Source organism: Mesoplodon mirus (genome assembly GCF_964341445.2).
Source record: "Mesoplodon mirus genome assembly, chromosome: 9".
Taxonomy (NCBI): domain Eukaryota; kingdom Metazoa; phylum Chordata; class Mammalia; order Artiodactyla; family Ziphiidae; genus Mesoplodon; species Mesoplodon mirus.
The window spans coordinates 18,430,390-18,448,831 of NC_138985.1; the positions used below are offsets into that span (position 1 = coordinate 18,430,390).

The 18,442-nt window shown below is 40.1% G+C and overlaps 1 protein-coding gene across 1 annotated transcript in view; it reads left to right on the forward strand.

The window, feature by feature from the left end:
- Window positions 1–18,442, forward strand: part of ARMC10 (armadillo repeat containing 10) — a 35,658-nt gene that overhangs the window by 5,499 nt on the left and 11,717 nt on the right. Inside the window, exon 2 of the mRNA XM_082631591.1 lies at window positions 17,048–17,196. Coding sequence (XP_082487717.1) covers window positions 17,048–17,196 — 149 coding nt within the window. The remainder of the gene's footprint in view (window positions 1–17,047; window positions 17,197–18,442) is intronic.

Consider the following 18,442-nt stretch of genomic DNA (forward strand, 5'->3'; position numbering starts at 1 on the left):
TTTTTTTAATTTTGATCTTTTGTTAGCACTTTTATGAGTTCATCAGTTTTCCACTAAAGTTCTGAAAATTCTTATTCATTCAGTTCAGCAGTATAGTCAGTTACCAGAAACCTGTACTTGTCAGAGTCTTTTCCATGAATTCCTTGAAGATGAAACCCTTTTATAGGAACATATTAGCAAAAGCATCAGAGTACACCCAGAACTGTCTGTAAATGACAAAAGACTTAAAAGTGACCACGGTTAAAGATTTGATGAAAGTTCATAATAATGCAGTTGACAAAGAAATTTAGTTATTTCTGAGATATACATTTTAAAGTAATAACTAGAATTATGACTTATAATACCAGAACATATAAGATTTTTAGAAATTTCATGTAATGTCTGAAACATTTATATTAACATATTTCCATACAAATAACCCAAAGAAAGTTTAGTATTAGTTGTTTGTTTGTTTTTTTATGCTGCAGGTTCTTATTAGTCATCGATTTTATACACATCAGTGTATACATGTCAAACCCAATTGCGCAATTCAGCACACCACCGTCCCCACCCCCCCACGACTTTCCCCCCTTGGTGTCCACACGTCTGTTCTCTAAATCTGTGTCTCAACTTCTGCCCTGCAAACTGGCTCATCCGTACCACTTTTCTAGGTTCCACATACGTGCGTTAATATACGATATTTGTTTTTCTCTTTCTGACTTACTTCACTCTGTATGACAGTCGCTAGATCCGTCCGCGTCTCAACAAATGACTCAGTTTCATTCCTGTTTATGGCTGAGTTATATTCCGTTGTATATATGTGCCACAACTTCTTTATCCATTTGTCTGTCGATGGGCATTTAGGTTGCTTCCATGACCTGGCTATTGTAAATAGTGCTGCAATGAACATTGGGGTGCATGTGTCTTTTTGGATTACGGTTTGCTCTGGGTATATGCCCAGTTGTGGGATTGCTGGATCATATGGTAATTCTATTTTTAGTTTTTTAAGGAACCTCCATACTGTTCTCCGTAGTGGCTGTATCAATTTACATTCCCACCAACAGTGCAAGAGGGTTCCCGTTTCTCCACACCCTCTCCAGCATTTGTTGTTTGTAGATTTTCTGATGATGCCCATTCTAACTGGTGTGAGGTGGTACCTCATTGTAGTTTTGATTTGCATTTCTCTAATAATTAGTGATGTTGAGCAGCTTTTCATATGCTTCTTAGCCATCTGTATGTATTCTTTGGAGAAATGTCTATTTAGGTCTTCTGCCCATTTTTGGATTGGGTTGTTTGTTTCTTTAATATTGAGCTGCATGAACTGTTTATATATTTTGGAGATTAATCCTTTGTCTATTGATTCGTTTGCAAATATTTTCTCCCATTCTGAGGGCTGTCTTTTCGTCTTGTTTATGGTTTCCTTTGCTGTGCAAAAGCTTTGAAGTTTCATTAGGTCCCATTTCTTTATTTTTGTTTTTATTTCCATTACTCTAGGAGGTGGATCAAAAAAGATCTTGCTGTGATTTATGTCAAAGAGTGTTCTTCCTATGTTTTCCTCTAAGAGTTTTATAGTGTCTGATCTTACATTTAGGTCTCGAATCCATTTTGAGTTTATTTTTGTGTATGGTGTTAGGGACTGTTCTAATTTCATTCTTCTACATGTAGCTGTCCAGTTTTCCTGGCACCACTTACTGAAGAGACTGTCTTTTCTCCATTGTATATCTTTGCCTCCTTTGTCATAGATTAGTGGACCATAGGTGTGTGGGTTTATCTCTGGGCTTTCTATCTTGTTCCATTGATCTGTGTTTCTGTTTTTGTGCCAGTACCATATTGTCTTGATTACTGTAGCTTTGTAGTATAGTCTGAAGGCAGGGAGTCTGATTCTTCCAGCTCCGTTTTTTTCCCCTGAAGACTGCTTTGGCTATTCGGGGTCTTCTGTGTCTCCATACAAATTTTAAGATGATTTGTTCTAGTTCCGTAAAAAAATGCCATTGGTAATTTGATAGGGATTGCATTGAATCTGTAGATTGCTTTGGTTAGTATAGTCATTTTCACAATATTGATTCTTCCAATTCAAAAACATGGTATATCTCTCCATCTATTTGTATCATCTTTAATTTCTTTCATCAGTGTCTTATAGTTTACTGCATACAGGTCTTTTGTCTCCCTAGGTAGGTTTATTCCTAGGTATTTTATTCTTTTTGTTGCAATGGTAAATGGGAGTATTTCCATAATTTCTCTTTCAGATTTTTCATCATTAGTGTATAGGAATTCAAGAGATTTCTGTGCATTAATTTTGTATCGTGCAACCTTACCAAATTCACTGATTAGCTCTAGTAGTTTTCTGGTGGCATTTTTAGGATTCTCCATGTATAGTATCATGTCATCTGCAAACAGCGACAGTTTTACTTCTTCTTTTCCAATTTGTATTCCTTTTATTTATTTTTCTTCTCTGATTGCCATGGCTAGGACTTCCAAAACTATGTTGAATAATAGTGGTTAGAGTGGACATCCTTGTCTCATTCCTGATCTTAGAGGAAATGCTTTCAGTTTTTCACCATTGAGAATGATTTTTGATGTGGGTTTGTCATATATGGCCTTTATTATGTTGAGGTAGATTCCCTCTATGCCCACTTTCTGGAGAGTTTTTATCATAAATGGGTGTTGAATTTTGTCAAAAGCTTTTTCTGCATCTATTGAGATGATCATATGGTTTTTCTTCTTCAATTTGTTAATATGGTGTATCACATTGATTGATTTGCGTATATTGAAGAATCCTTGCATCCCTGGGATAAATCCCACTTGATCATGGTGTATGATCCTTTTAATGTGTTGTTGGATTCTGTTTGCTAGCATTTTGTTGAGGAGTTTTGCATCTATATTCATGGGTGATACTGGTCTGTAATTTTCTTTTTTTGTAGTATCTTTGTCTGGTTTTGGTATCAGGGTGATGGTGGCCTTATAGAATGAGTTTGGGAGTATTCCTTCTTCTGCGATTTTTTGGAAGAGTTTGAAAAGGATGGGTGTTAGCTCTTCTCTAAATGTTTGGTAGAATTCACCTGTGAAGCCATCTGGTCCTGGACTTTTGTTTGTTGGAAGGTTTTAAATCATAGTTTCAATTTCATTACTTGTGATTGGTTTGTTCATATTTTCTGTTTCTTCCTGGTTCAGTCTTGGAAGGTTATACCTTTCTAAGAATTTGTCCATTTCTTCCAGGTTGTCCATTTTATTGGCATAGAGTTGCTTGTAGTAGTCTCTTAGGATGCTTTGTATTTCTGTGGTGTCTGTTGTAACTTCTTTTTCACTTTTCCTTTTTGCCTAGAGAAGTTCCTTTAGCATTTGTTGTAACGCTGGTTTGGTGATGCTGGATTCCTTAACTTTTGCTTGTCTGTAAAGCTTTTTGCTTTCTCTGTCAAATCTGAACGAAAGCCTTGCTGGGTAGAGTATTCTTGGTTGTAGGTTTTTCCTTTCATCATTTGAAATACATTGTGCCACTCCCTTCTGGCCTGCAGAGTTTCTGCTGAAAAATCAGCTGATAACCTTATGGGGATTCCCTTGTATGTTATTTGTTGCTTTTCTCTTACTGCTCTTCATGTTTTCTCTTTGTCTTTAATTTTTGTCAGTTTGATTAATATGTGTCTCAGCCTGTTCCTCCTTGGGTTTATCCTGTATGGGACTCTTTGAGCTTCCTGGACTTGAGTGTTTCCCTTCCCATGTTAGGGAAATTTTCAGTTACTATCTCTTCAAATATTTTCTCAGGCCCTTTCTCTCTTCTCTTTCTGGGACCCCTATAACGTGAATGTTGGTGCCTTTAATGTCGTTCCAGAAGTCTCTTAGACTGTCCTCGTTTCTTTTGTTTTTTCTTTGTCCTGTTCTGCAGCACTGATTTCCACCAGTCTGTCTTCCAGCTCACTTTTTCATTCTTTTGCGCCATTTATTCTGCTACTGATTCCTTCTAGTGTATTTTTCATTTCAGTTATTGTATTGTTCATCTCTGTTCTTTAAATCTTCTAACTCTTTGTTTAACATTTCTTGTATCTTCTCAGTCTGTGCCTCCATTGTTTTTCCGAGATCTTGAATCATCTTTACTATCATTGTTCTGAATTCTTTTTCAGGCAGATTGCCTATCTCCACTTCAATTAGTTGTTCTTCTGGGGTTTTATCTTGTTCCTTCGTCTGGAAGATATTTCTCTGCCATTTCATTTTTTTCTAACTTTCTGGGTTTGTGGGCTCTGTTCTGCAGGCTGCAATATTGTAGTTCTTCTTGCTTCTGATGTCTGCCCTCTGGTGGGTGAGGTTGGTCCGGGAGCTAGTGCAGGCTTCCTCGTGGGAGGGACTCATGTCTGCCCACTGGTGAGTGGAGCTGAGTCTTGTCCTTCTGGTGGACAGTGCCATGTCAAGTGGCATGTCTAGAAGTGGCTCTGGGCTCACGACAACTTTAGGCAGCCTATCTGCTGATGGGTGGGGCTGTGTTCCCACCCTGTGGGTTGTTTGGCCTGAGGCATCCCAGCACTGGAGTCTGCAGGCTGTTGGGTGGGGCCAGGTCTCAGTGCCAAAATGGTGACCTCCAGGAGAGCTCACACTGAGGAATATTTCCTAGGGGCCTCTGCCACCAGTGACCTTGTCCCTGTATTGGGCCACAACCAACCCCCACCTCCCCAGGAGTCTTTCTAAGATCCGCAGGTAGGTCTGGTCCAGGCCTCTGTGGATTCACTGCTTTACCCTGGGTCCCAGTGTACATGAAACCTTGTGTGCACCCTCTAAGAGTGGAGTCTCTGTTTCCCCCAGTCCTGTGGAGTCCTGCACTAAAGCCTCACTGACCCTCAAAGCCAAGTGCTCTGAAGTCTCCTACTCCCAATTCCAGACCCTCAGGCTGGGAGCCTCATGTGGGGCTCAGAACCCTAATTCCTGTGGGAGAACCTCTGTGATATAATTATTTTTCAGTTTGTGGGTCACCCACTTGGCAGGTATGGGATTTGATTATATCACAGAAGCACCCCTCCTACTGTCTTATTGTGGCTTCTTCTTTGTTTTTCGGTGCACAATACCTTTTTTGGTAGGTTCAAGTCTTTTTTTTTTTTTTTTTTTTTTCTGTATGCGGGCCTCTCACTGTTGTGGCCTCTCCCGTTGCGGAGCACAGGCTCCAGATGCGCAGGCTCAGCAGCCATGGCTCATGGACCCAGCCACTCTGTGGCATGTGGGATCTTCCCGTACCAGGGCACAAACCCGTGTCCCCTGCATCGGCAGGTGGACTCTCAACCACTGCGCCACCAGGGAAGCCCGGTTCAAGTCTTTTTTTTGTCGACTTGAACAAAAAACGTGGTTATTTGGCAGTTAGTTGTGTTTTTGGTGTTTTTGTAAGAGAAGGTGAGCTCAAGTCCTTCTACTCTACCATCTTGTCTCCCATCACCTCTACAAGAATTGTTAAACTGACTATTTTATTTTTATTTTTTTTTACAACTTTATCAGAGTATAATTGCTTTACAATGGTGTGTTAGTTTCTGCTTTATAACAAAGTGAGTCAGTTATACATATACATCTGTTCCCAAATCCCTTCCCTCTTGCGTCTCCCTCCCTCCCACCCTCCCTATCCCACCCCTCCAGTCGGTCACAAAGCACCGAGCTGATCTCCCTGTGCTATGCGGCTTCTTCCCACTAGCTATCTGTTTTACATTTGGTAGTGTGTATATGTCCATGCCACTCTCTCGCTTCGTCCCAGCTTACCCTTCCCCCTCCCCATATCCTCAACTCCATTCTCTAGTAGGTCTGTGTCTTTATTCCTTTCTTACCCCTAGGTTCTTCATGACACTTTTTTTTCTTAAATTCCATATATATGTGTTAGCATATGGTATTTGTCTTTCTCTTTCTGACTTACTTCACTCTGTATGACAGACTCTAGGTCCATCCACCTCATTACAAATAGCTCAGTTTCGTTTCTTTTTATGGCTGAGTAATATTCCATTGTATATATGTGCCACATCTTCTTTATCCATTCATCCGATGATGGACACTTAGGTTGTTTCCAGCTCCGGGCTATTGTGAATAGAGCTGCAATGAACATTTTGGTACATGACTCTTTTTGAATTATGGTTTTCTCAGGGTATATGCCCAGTAGTGGGATTGCTGGGTCATATGGTAGTTCTATTTGTAGTTTTTTAAGGAACCTCCATACCGTTCTCCATAGCGGCTGTACCAATTCACATTTCCACCAGCAGTGCAAGAGGGTTCCCTTTACTCCACACCCTCTCCAGCATTTATTGTTTCTAGATTTTTTGATGATGGCCATTCTGACTGGTGTGAGATGATATCTCATTGTAGTTTTGATTTGCATTTCTCTAATGATTAATGATGTTGAGCATTCTTTCATGTGTTTGTTGGCAGTCTGTATATCTTCTTCGGAGAAATGTCTATTTCGGTCTTCTGCCCATTTTTGGATTGGGTTGTTTGTTTTTTTGTTATTGAGCTGCATGAGCTGCTTATAAATTTTGGAGATTAATCCTTTGTCAGTTGCTTCATTTGCAAATATTTTCTCCCATTCTGAGGGTTGTCTTTTGGTCTTGTTTATGGTTTCCTGTGCTGTGCAAAAGCTTTGAAGTTTCATTAGGTCCCATGTGTTTATTTTTGTCTTTATTTCCATTTCTCTAGGAGGTGGGTCAAAAAAGATCTTGTTGTGATTTATGTCATAGAGTGTTCTGCCTATGTTTTCCTCTAAGAGTTTGATAGTGTCTGGCCTTACATTTAGGTCTTTAATCCACTTTGAGCTTATTTTTGTGTATGGTGTTAGGGAGTGATCTAATCTCATACTTTTACATGTCCCTATCCAGTTTTCCCAGCACCACTTATTGAAGAAGCTGTCCTTTCTCCACTGTACATTCCTGCCTCCTTTATCAAAGATAAGGTGACCATATGTGCATCGGTTTATCTCTGGGCTTTCTATTCTGTTCCATTGATCTATCTTTCTGTTTTTGTGCCAGTATCATACTGTCTTTATTACTGTAGCTTTATAGTATAGTCTGAAGTCAGGGAGCCTGATTCCTCCAGCTCCGTTTTTCATTCTCAAGATTGCTTTGGCTTTTCGGGGTCTTTTGTGTTTCCATACGAATTGTGAATTTTTTGTTCTAGTTCTGTGAAAAATGCCAGTGGTAGTTTGATAGGGATTGCATTGAATCTGTAGATTGCTTTGGGTAGTAGAGTCATTTTCACAATGTTGATTCTTCCAATCCAAGAACATGGTACATCTCTCCATCTATTTTTATCATCTTTAATTTCTTTCATCAGTGTCTTATAATTTTCTGCATACAGGTCTTTTTTCTCCTTAGGTAGGTTTATTCCTAGATATTTTATTCTTTTTGTTGCAATGGTAAATGGGAGTGTTTTCTTGATTTCACTTTCAGATTTTTCATCATTAGTGTACAGGAATGCCAGAGATTTCTGTGTATTAATTTTGTATCCTGCTACTTTACCAAATTCACTGATTAGCTCTAGTAGTTTTCTGGTAGCATCTTTAGGATTCTCTATGTATAGTATCATGTCATCTGCAAACAGTGACAGCTTTACTTCTTCTTTTCTGATTTGGATTCCTTTTATTTCCTTTTCTTCTCTGATTGCTGTGGCTAAAACTTCCAAAACTATGTTGAGTAAGAGTGGTGAGAGTGGGCAGCCTTGTCTTGTTCCTGATCTTAGTGGAAATGGTTTCAGTTTTTCACCATTGAGGACGATGTTGGCTGTGGGTTTGTCATATATGGCCTTTATTATGTTGAGGAAAGTTCCCTCTATGCCTACTTTCTGCAGGGTTTTTATCATAAATGGGTGTTGAATTTTGTCGAAAGCTTTCTCTGCATCTATTGAGATGATCATATGGTTTTTCTCCTTCAATTTGTTAGTATTTTTTTTTATTTTTTGCTTTATAACAAATTTAATCAGTTATACATATACATATGTTTCCATATCCCCTCCCTTTTGCGTCTCCCTCCCACCCTCCCTATCCCACCCCTCCAGGCGGTCACAAAGCACCGAGCTGATCTCCCTGTGCTATGCGGCTGCTTCCCACTAGCTATCTACCTTACGTTTGGTAGTGTATATATGTCCATGCCGCTCTTTCACTTTGTCACAGCTTACCCTTCCCCCTCCCCATATCCTCAAGTCCATTCTCTAGTAGGTCTGTGTCTTTATTCCTGTCTTACCCCTATGTTCTTCATGACATTTTTTTTTCTTAAATTCCATATATATGTGTTAGCATACAGTATTTGTCTTTCTCTTTCTGACTTACTTCACTCTGTATGACAGACTCTAGGTCTATCCACCTCATTACAAATAGCTCAATTTCATTTCTTTTTATGGCTGAGTAATATTCCATTGTATATATGTGCCACATCTTCTTTATCCATTCATCCGATGATGGACACTTAGGTTGTTTCCATCTCCGGGCTATTGTAAATAGGGCTGCTATGAACATTTTGGTACATGTCTCTTTTTGAATTATGGTTTTCTCAGGGTATATGCCTAGTAGTGGGATTGCTGGGTCATATGGTAGTTCTATTTGTAGTTTTTTAAGGAACCTCCATACCGTTCTCCATAGCGGCTGTACCAATTCACATTCCCACCAGCAGTGCAAGAGTGTTCCCTTTTCTCCACACCCTCTCCAGCATTTATTGTTTCTAGATTTTTTGATGATGGCCATTCTGACTGGTGTGAGATGATATCTCATTGTAGTTTTGATTTGCATTTCTCTAATGAGTAAAGATGTTGAGCATCCTTTCATGTGTTTGTTGGCAGTCTGTATATCTTCTGTGGAGAAATGTCTATTTAGGTCTTCTGCCCATTTTTGGATTGGGTTGTTTGTTTTTTTGCTATTGAGCTGCATGAGCTGCTTATAAATTTTGGAGATTAATCCTTTGTCAGTTGCTTCATTTGCAAATATTTTCTCCCATTCTGAGGGTTGTCTTTTGGTCTTGTTTATGGTTTCCTTTGCTGTGCAAAAGCTTTTAAGTTTCATTAGGTCCCATGTGTTTATTTTTGTCTTTATTTCCATTTCTCTAGAAGGTGGGTCAAAAAGGATCTTGCTGTGATTTATGTCATAGAGTGTTCTGCCTATGTTTTCCTCTAAGAGTTTGATAGTGTCTGGCCTTACATTTAGGTCTTTAATCCATTTTGAGCTTATTTTTGTGTATGGTGTTAGGGAGTGATCTAATCTCATACTTTTACATGTCCCTATCCAGTTTTCCCAGCACCACTTATTGAAGAGACTGTCCTTTCTCCACTGTACATTCCTGCCTCCTTTATCAAAGATAAGGTGACCATATGTCCGTGGGTTTATCTCTGGGCTTTCTATCCTGTTCCATTGATCTATCTTTCTGTTTTTGTGCCAGTACCATACTGTCTTTATTACTGTAGCTTTGTAGTATAGTCTGAAGTCAGGGAGCCTGATTCCTCCAGCTCCGTTTTTCATTCTCAAGATTGCTTTGGCTTTTCGGGGTCTTTTGTGTTTCCATACGAATTGTGAATTTTTTGTTCTAGTTCTGTGAAAAATGCCAGTGGTAGTTTGATAGGGATTGCATTGAACCTGTAGATTGCTTTGGGTAGTAGAGTCATTTTCACAATGTTGATTCTTCCAATCCAAGAACATGGTACATCTCTCCATCTATTTGTATCATCTTTAATTTCTTTCATCAGTGTCTTATAATTTTCTGCATACAGGTCTTTTGTGTCCTTAGGTAGGTTTATTCCTAGATATTTTATTCTTTTTGTTGCAGTGGTAAATGGGAGTGTTTCCTTGATTTCACTTTCAGATTTTTCATCACTAGTGTACAGGAATGCCAGAGATTTCTGTGCATTAATTTTGTATCCTGCAACTTTACCAAATTCATTGATTAGCTCTAGTAGTTTTCTGGTAGCATCTTTAGGATTCTCTATGTATAGTATCATGTCATCTGCAAACAGTGACAGCTTTACTTCTTCTTTTCCAATTTGGATTCCTTTTATTTCCTTTTCTTCTCTGATTGCTGTGGCTAAAACTTCCAAAACTATGTTGAATAAGAGTGGTGAGAGTGGGCAACCTTGTCTTGTTCCTGATCTTAGTGGAAATGGTTTCAGTTTTTCACCATTGAGGACGATGCTGGCTGTGGGTTTGTCATATATGGCCTTTATTATGTTGAGGAAAGTTCCCTCTATGCCTACTTTCTGCAGGGTTTTTATCATAAATGAGTGTTGAATTTTGTCGAAAGCTTTCTCTGCATCTATTGAGATGATCATATGGTTTTTCTCCTTCAATTTGTTAATATGGTGTATCACGTTGATTGATTTGCGTATATTGAAGAATCCTTGCATTCCTGGAATAAACCCCACTTGGTCATGGTGTATGATCCTTTTAATGTGCTGTTGGATTCTGTTTGCTAGTATTTTGTTGAGGATTTTTGCATCTATGTTCATCAGTGATATTGGCCTGTAGTTTTCTTTCTTTGTGACCTCCTTGTCTGGTTTTGGTATCAAGGTGATGGTGGCCTCGTAGAATGAGTTTGGGAGTGTTCCTCCCTCTGCTATATTTTGGAAGAGTTTGAGAAGGATAGGTGTTAGCTCTTCTCTAAATGCTTGGTAGAATTCGCCTGTGAAGCCATCTGGTCCTGGGCTTTTGTTTGTTGGAAGATTTTTTATCACAGTTTCAATTTCAGTGCTTGTGATTGGTCTGTTCATATTTTCTATTTCTTCCTGGTTCAGTCTCGGCAGGTTGTGCATTTCTAAGAATTTGTCCATTTCTTCCAGGTTGTCCATTTTATTGGCATAGAGTTGCTTATAGTAATCTCTCATGATCTTTTGTATTTCTGCAGTGTCAGTGGTTACTTCTCCTTTTTCATTTCTAATTCTATTGATTTGAGTCTTCTCCCTTTTTTTCTTGATGAGTCTGGCTAATGGTTTATCAATTTTGTTTATCTTCTCAACGAACCAGCTTTTAGTTTTATTGATCTTTGCTATCGTTTCCTTCATTTCTTTTTCATTTATTTCTGATCTGATTTTTATGATTTCTTTCCTTCTGCTAACTTTGGGATGTTTTTGTTCTTCTTTCTCTAATTGCTTTAGGTGCAAGGTTAGGTTGTTTATTCGAGATGTTTCCTCTTTCTTAAGGTGGGATTGTATTGCTATAAACTTCCCTCTTAGCACTGCTTTCGCTGCATCCCATAGGTTTTGGGTCATCGTGTCTCCATTGTCATTTGTTTCTAGGTATTTTTTAATTTCCTCTTTGATTTCTTCAGTGATCACTTTGTTATTAAGTAGTGTATTGTTTAGCCTCCATGTGTTTGTATTTTTTACAGCTCTTTTCCTGTAATTGATATCTAGTCTCATAGCATTGTGGTCGGAAAAGATACTTGATACAATTTCAATTTTCTTAAATTTACCAAGGCTTGATTTGTGACCCAAGATATGATCTATCCTGGAGAATGTTCCATGAGCACTTGAGAAAAATGTGTATTCTGTTGTTTGGGGATGGAATGTCCTATAAATATCAATTAAGTCCATCTTGTTTAATGTATCATTTAAAGCTTGTGTTTCCTTATTTATTTTCATTTTGGATGATCTGTCCATTGGTGAAAGTTGGGTGTTAAAGTCCCCTACTATGATAGTGTTACTGTCGATTTCCCCTTTTATGGCTGTTAGCATTTGCCTTATGTATTGAGGTGCTCCTATGTTGAGTGCATAAATATTTAAAATTGTTGTATCTTCTTCTTGGATCGATCCCTTGATCTTTATGTAGTGTCCCTCTTTGTCTCTTGCAATAATCTTTATTTTAAAGTCTATTTTGTCTGATATGAGAATTGCTACTCCAGCTTTCTTTCTATTTCCATTTGCATGGAATATCTTTTTCCATCCCCTTACTTTCAGTCCATATGTGTCTCTAGGTCTGAAGTGGGTCTCTTGTAGACAGCATATATATGGGTCTTGTTTTTGTATCCATTCAGCCACTCTGTGTCTTTTGGTGGGAGCATTTAGTCCATTTACATTTAAGGTAATTATTGATATGTATGTTCCTATTCCCATTTTCTTAATTGTTTTGGGTTTGTTATTGTAGGTCTTTTCCTTCATTGTGTTTCTTGCCTAGAGAAGTTCCTTTAGCATTTGTTGTAAAGCTGGTTTGGTGGTGCTGAACTCTCTCAGCTTTTGCTTGTCTGTAAACGTTTTAATTTCTCCATCAAATCTGAATGAGATCCTTGCTGGGTAGAGTAATCTTGGTTGCAGGTTTTTCTCCTTCAGCACTTTAAATATGTCCTGCCAGTCCCTTCTGGCTTGTAGAGTTTCTGCTGAAAGATCAGCTGTTAACCTTATGGGGATTCCCTTGTGTGTTAGTTGTTGTTTTTCCCTTGCTGCTTTTAATATGTTTTCTTTATATTTAATTTTTGACAGTTTGATTAATATGTGTCTTGGCATATTTCTCCTTGGATTCATTCTGTATGGGACTCTCTGTGCCTCCTGGACTTGATTAACTATTTCCTTTCCCATATTAGGGGAGTTTTCAACTATAATCTCTTCAAATATTTTCTCAGTCCCTTTCTTTTTCTCTTCTTCTTCTGGAACCCCTATAATTCGAATGTTGTTGCGTTTAATGTTGTCCCAGAGGTCTGTGAGACTGTCCTCAGTTCTTTTCATTCTTTTTTCTTTATTCTGCTCTGCAGTAGTTATTTCCACTATTTTATCTTCCACGTCACTTATCCGTTCTTCTGCCTCAGTTATTCTGCTATTGATCCCATCTAGAGTATTTTTAATTTCATTTATTGTGTTGCTCATCGTTGCTTGATTCATCTTTAGTTCTTCTAGGTCCTTGTTAACTGTTTCTTGCATTTTGTCTATTCTATTTCCAAGATTTTGGATCATCTTTACTATCATTATTCTGAATTCTTTTTCAGGTAGACTGCCTATTTCCTCTTTATTTGTTAGGTCTGGTGGGTGTTCATCTTGCTCCTTCACCTGCTGTGTGTTTTTCTGTCTTCTCATTTTGCTTATCTTACTGTGTTTGGGGGTCTCCTTTTTGCAGGATGCAGGTTCGTAGTTCCCGTTGTTTTTGGTGTCTGTCCCCAGTGGCTAAGGTTGTTTCAGTGGGTTGTGTAGGCTTCCTGGTGGAGGGGACTAGTGCCTGTGTTCTGGTGGATGAGGCTGGATCTTGTCTTTCTGGTGGACAGGTCCACATCTGGTGGTGTGTTTTGGGGTGCCTGTGGCCTTATGTTTTTAGGCAGCCTCTCTGTTAATGGGTGGGGTTGTGTTCCTGCCTTGCTAGTTGCTTGGCATAGGGTGACCAGCACTGTAGTTTGCTGGTCGTTGACTGAAGCTGGGTGCTGGTGTTGAGATGGAGATCTCTGGGAGATTTTCGCTGCTTGATATTATGTGGAGCTGGGAGGTCTCTTGTGGACCCGTGTCCTGAAGTTGGCTCTCCCTCCTCAGAGGCACAGCACTGACTCCTGGCTGCAGCACCAAGAGCCTTTCATCCACATGGCTGAGGATAAAAGGGAGAAAAATTAGAAAGAATTAATAGAAGAAAGAAAGAAAGAAAGAGAGGGAGGGAGGGTGGAAGGAAGGAAGGAGGAAAGAAGGAAAGAAAGGGAGGGAGGGAGGAAGGAGGGAAGGTAGGAGAAAAGAAAGAGAAGATAAAGTAAAATAGAATAAAGTATGATAAAATACAATAAAGTTATTAAAATGAAAAATAATTATTTAAAAAAAAATAAGAAAAAATCAGACGCTAGAACCCTGGGACAAATGGTGGAAGCAAAACTATACAGACAAAATCTCACACAGAAGCATACACATACACATTCACAAAAAGAGGAAAAGGGGAAAAAATGAAAAATCTTGCTCTCAAAGCCCACCTCCTCAATTTGGGATGATTCGTTGTCTAAAGGAGGGAAGGAAGGAAGGAAAGAAAGAAAGAAAGAATATAAAGTAAAATAAAATAAAGATAAAATAAAATAATTTAAAAAAATAATTATTAAGAAAAAAAATTAAAAAACAAAACAGACAAAACGGACGGATAGAACCCTAGGACAAATGGTGGAAGCATAGCTGTACAGACAAAATCTCCCGCAGAAGCATACACATACACACTCACAAAAACAGGAAAAGGGGAAAAAATCATAAATCTTGTTCTCAAAGTCCACCTCCTCAATTTGGGATGATTCGTTGTCTATTCATGTATTCCACAGATGCGGGGTACATCAAGTTGATTGTGGAGCTTTAATCCGCTGCTTCTGAGGCTGCTGGGAGAGATTTCCCTTTCTCTTCTTTGTTCTCACAGCTCCTGGGTCTCAGCTTTGGATTTGGCCCCGCCTCTGCGTGTAGGTCGCCGGAGGGCGTCTGTTCTTCGCTCAGACAGGACAGGGTTAAAGGAGCAGCCGCTTAGGGGGCTCTGGCTCACTCAGGCCAGGGGTTGGGGGGGAGGGGCACGGAGGCGGGGCGAGCCTGCGATGGCAGAGGCCGGCGTGACGTTGCACCAGCCCGAGGTGCTCTGTGCGCTCTCCCGGGGAAGCCGTCCCTGGGTCCCGGGACCCCGGCAGTGGCGGGCTGCCCAGGCTCCCCGGAAAGGGGTTGTGGACAGTGACCTGCGCTTGCACACAGGCCTCTTGGCGGCAGCAGCAGCAGCCCCAGCGTCCCACGCCCGTCTCTGGGGTCCGCGCTTTTAGCTGTAGCTGGCGTCCGTCTGTGGAGCTCCTTTAAGCAGCGCTCTTAATCCCCTCTCCTCGCGCACCAGCAAACAAAGAGGGAAGAAAAAGTCTCTTGCCTCTTCGGCAGCTCCAGACTTTTTCCCGGACTCCCTCCCGGCCAGCCATGGCGCACTAACCCCTTCAGGCTGTGTTCACGCCGCCAACCCCAGTCCTCTCCCTGCGCTCCGACCGAAGCCCGAGCCTCAGCTCCCAGCCCCGCCGGCCCCACCGGCCGAGCAGACAAGCCTCTGGGGCTGGTGAGTGCTGCACCGATCCTCTGTGCGGGAATCTCTCCGCTTTGCCCTCCGCACCCCTGTTGCTATGCTCTCCTCCGCTACTCCGAAGCTTCCCCCCTCCGCCACCCCCGTCTCCGTCCGCGAAGGGGCTTCTAGTGTGTGGAAACCGTTCCTCCTTCACGGCTCCCTCCCACTGGTGCAGGTCCCGTCCCTATTCCTTTGTCTCTGTTTATTCTTTTTTCTTTTGCCCTACCCAGGTACGTGGGGAGTTTCTTGCCTTTTGGGGGGTCTGAGGTCTTCTGCCAGCGTTCAGTAGGTGTTCTGTAGGAGTTGTTCCACGTGTAGATGTATTTCTGGTGTATCTGTGGGGAGGAAGGTGCTCTCCGCATCTTACTCTTCCGCCATCTTCCAAAGAGCTTACTTTTAACTTACTTTTACTTTTAACCACATTGCACTTCCTTCCTTCAAGTGAAAAGTCTATGATTTAACACTTTTCCCTGCCAATTTTTATTTGGCTATTTATAAATTATGTATCTATAAAACTTTTTAATGGCCTTGTGGGAAAATGTATAAGGAAGTTATAGGATTTTGAAATGTTTTGGAAGTATGAATGAGTTAAATTTATCCTGTTTTTGTCATGTGTATATGTATAAAATTACACAACTTCAGGGCTGTACAGGAAGTTTTGGAACCAGTTATAGTGTTTGACCAACCTTATTTTACATGTGAGAAGACTGAGACCCAAAAGAGGTTAAGTGGTTGTCTGTAGCTTTGTATTTTCATTTCTCTGGTCTCTGCTACTAACTCCTTTGTGACATTAGGCAAATCCTTAAATGATCCTGGTCTCAGTTTCCTAGTGTGTAAAGTAAGAGGTTTGGATGAACCCCCCCAAAATCTTTCCATTCTAAAAATCTGTGTTTTTGTCATTGTTTCACTTACCTTTTCAAGTATTCTTTGGGTGAAATTCTTTTATAAGGTGTTAATGAGGCAGGTAGTGGATTCAGGCGTAAAAGCATGGTACAGAGGTTCTGATTATAAGACATGGGAGTGAGAATCTGCTGGCTTTTTGGCTTTTAGATTTTCCTAATGATTGGTTTCTTGTTTGGCTTCTTCAGGACATCATATCACTTATTGGCTCCCATAATCTAAACTTGTCTGTTTACCTCATATTTGTCTGTGTTTCCTCTTTAAGTAATATACTCAATTATTTTAATAAAGTGTACATATTTACTGTAAAAAAATCAGAAAGTATTCATGAGCACAGGGGTAGAAAATAAGTCATTCATAATCCCAGCATCCGAAGATAACTTTTAATAATTTGAGAGACATTTTTAAAAACAAAAAGCACAGCTGTGACATCATACAGCACCTCTTGTTATAAACTGCCCCCTCAGCCCCACCCTGGGCAATGTACGGTGGACACTTGCACTGTCTGACCTATTCTCATAGTTTAATTTGGAGAGAACCATGTTCTATGTTTATAACACAATTATATCATTATACAAATGGTTTCTGTTTTTCCTGTGGTGATTTCTATAAAGAGGATTTTTTTTTTAAAGGTTAGAGCTATAAATTTCAAATGTTCCTGAGCAGATACAGCATTTGACTACTTGACCTATTCCTCAGAACAACAGCTTTTGTCATCACCCCCAGGTGGACTGCTGTTCTTGCGTCTCGGTCATCATGCCTTGCTCAAAATTGGGCCACTCCCATAGCTTTTGCTCCAGCCTGAGGCACTCTTAAAACTGTGATCAGAACAGTTCTCCCTAATGCAAATTCTGTTTCTTAATAATCTATGTCTGTAGGGAAGTGTTCCACTGGATGGGTGTACCTGATTTTTAGAAAGGAGAAATAGAAAATGCTGTTGGCATGCAATGCCTTACTAAAAAAGAAATGCTGTTGGCGTGCAGTGCCTTACTAAAAGAGAAAAGTAACCATTGGCTAATTTCTTAACTTCTATAAGCCTCAGTATTCTGTCTGTAAATTGAGAATTATAATAGTATCTTCCAAGGGTCACTTGAAGATTAAATGAGATAAGGCATTCGAAGTGCTTAAACTTGTGCCTGGTATCGGAATATGCATTCAGTATTGTTCGTAAAAGAAATTTGTCTCATTGATTTTAAATGAACTTTAAATAACTTTATTCTTATGCAGAAGACTTAACCAATGACTCGTATGATGATATCCTAAATGCTGAACAGCTTCAGAAACTCCTTTACCTGCTTGAGTCTACTGAGGATCCTGTCATTATCGAAAGAGCTCTGGTCACTCTGGGTAACAATGCAGCCTTTTCAGTCAACCAAGTGAGTACCCTAGTCTCTGCCAACACGTTCCTCCTATTCTCACACACCAGCACTAATTGTGACCCTGACAAGTTACTTAACCTCCCAGAGAGCCTCAGTTTTTTCATCTGTATAGTGTGGCTGTGGCTACCTACAGAATAACGTGTGTGCACGTCTGAGAAGCACAGCCTAATAGTAACACGGTTAGTAGTAGGATTCTAGATCAAGATCCTATGAAGTTGGTCGCTGGCATCACATTTGTAATACGTGTATCTAATCAGCACTCAGCCTTGCATGACCTTTTTAATTATTTAAAGTTCAGCAGTAGAGCAACAAAAGCATCTGACATTTAAGTACATGCTTGACATTGTGCACAGGGCTTATGAGGATGGTTCTGATGCAGGTGCTCCCAGACCACACGCTGACAACCACGGACCAATGTAAATGGCCTCTGTTTCCTCCCCCCACTACCCATGGAGAAAAGTAAAACAGTTTTTGTCATTATTTTCAGCTAATGCCCTTTCTTAACATTGTCATGCATGCACAGTTTTGAATTTATACTTCATTTTAGTCCATATTTATCCATCATGTCCAGGTTTACTCTAAAGCTCTAGAGATTTATCGGGAGATACAAGGAATATTTGTCTGTTACTCACATTTCAGTTGTAAATGACAGAACCCAACTTAAATTATTTCAAACCAAAAAGGGAAAATATTGAGCTCAGTTAACTTGGACGTCCAAGGGTATCATTGGTTTCAGGCACAAGTGTGAATATAGTTCAAGGTTACAGAAAGCATTATCAGACCTTCTCTTTCTCTGTCTTTTGGCTGCTTACCCCTGCTTCTTTTTGTGTTTTGATCTCTGTCTCTCTGGCCACAAAGAGGTTTTCTTCACAGGGATGGAAAGAAAGCCACTGGCCTCTCAAGCCTTCATCATTGTAGCTCATGATCTGAAAGGTGGAGTTGCTCTGCTTGGATAAGTGCCAACCCTTTTGACTGATTGTTGGGCCAAAGCACCCTGGACCATGATTAGCAAGGCCTGGCTCACATGTGCATCCTGCAGCCAAAAACAACAGGGATGGATGTAAACACAATTGACCAGCAGTCCCACCAGGGACTATATAGGATAGAGGAGGTGCTGTGTCTGCCCCATTAGAAAGAGGGGTGCCAGGCAGACAAAAACAACAGATGGTGACTAGCTTATTAGCATGTCTGTATTGGGGTTATTTATGATGCCATAGTTTTATATTCCTCTGAAACAAACTGT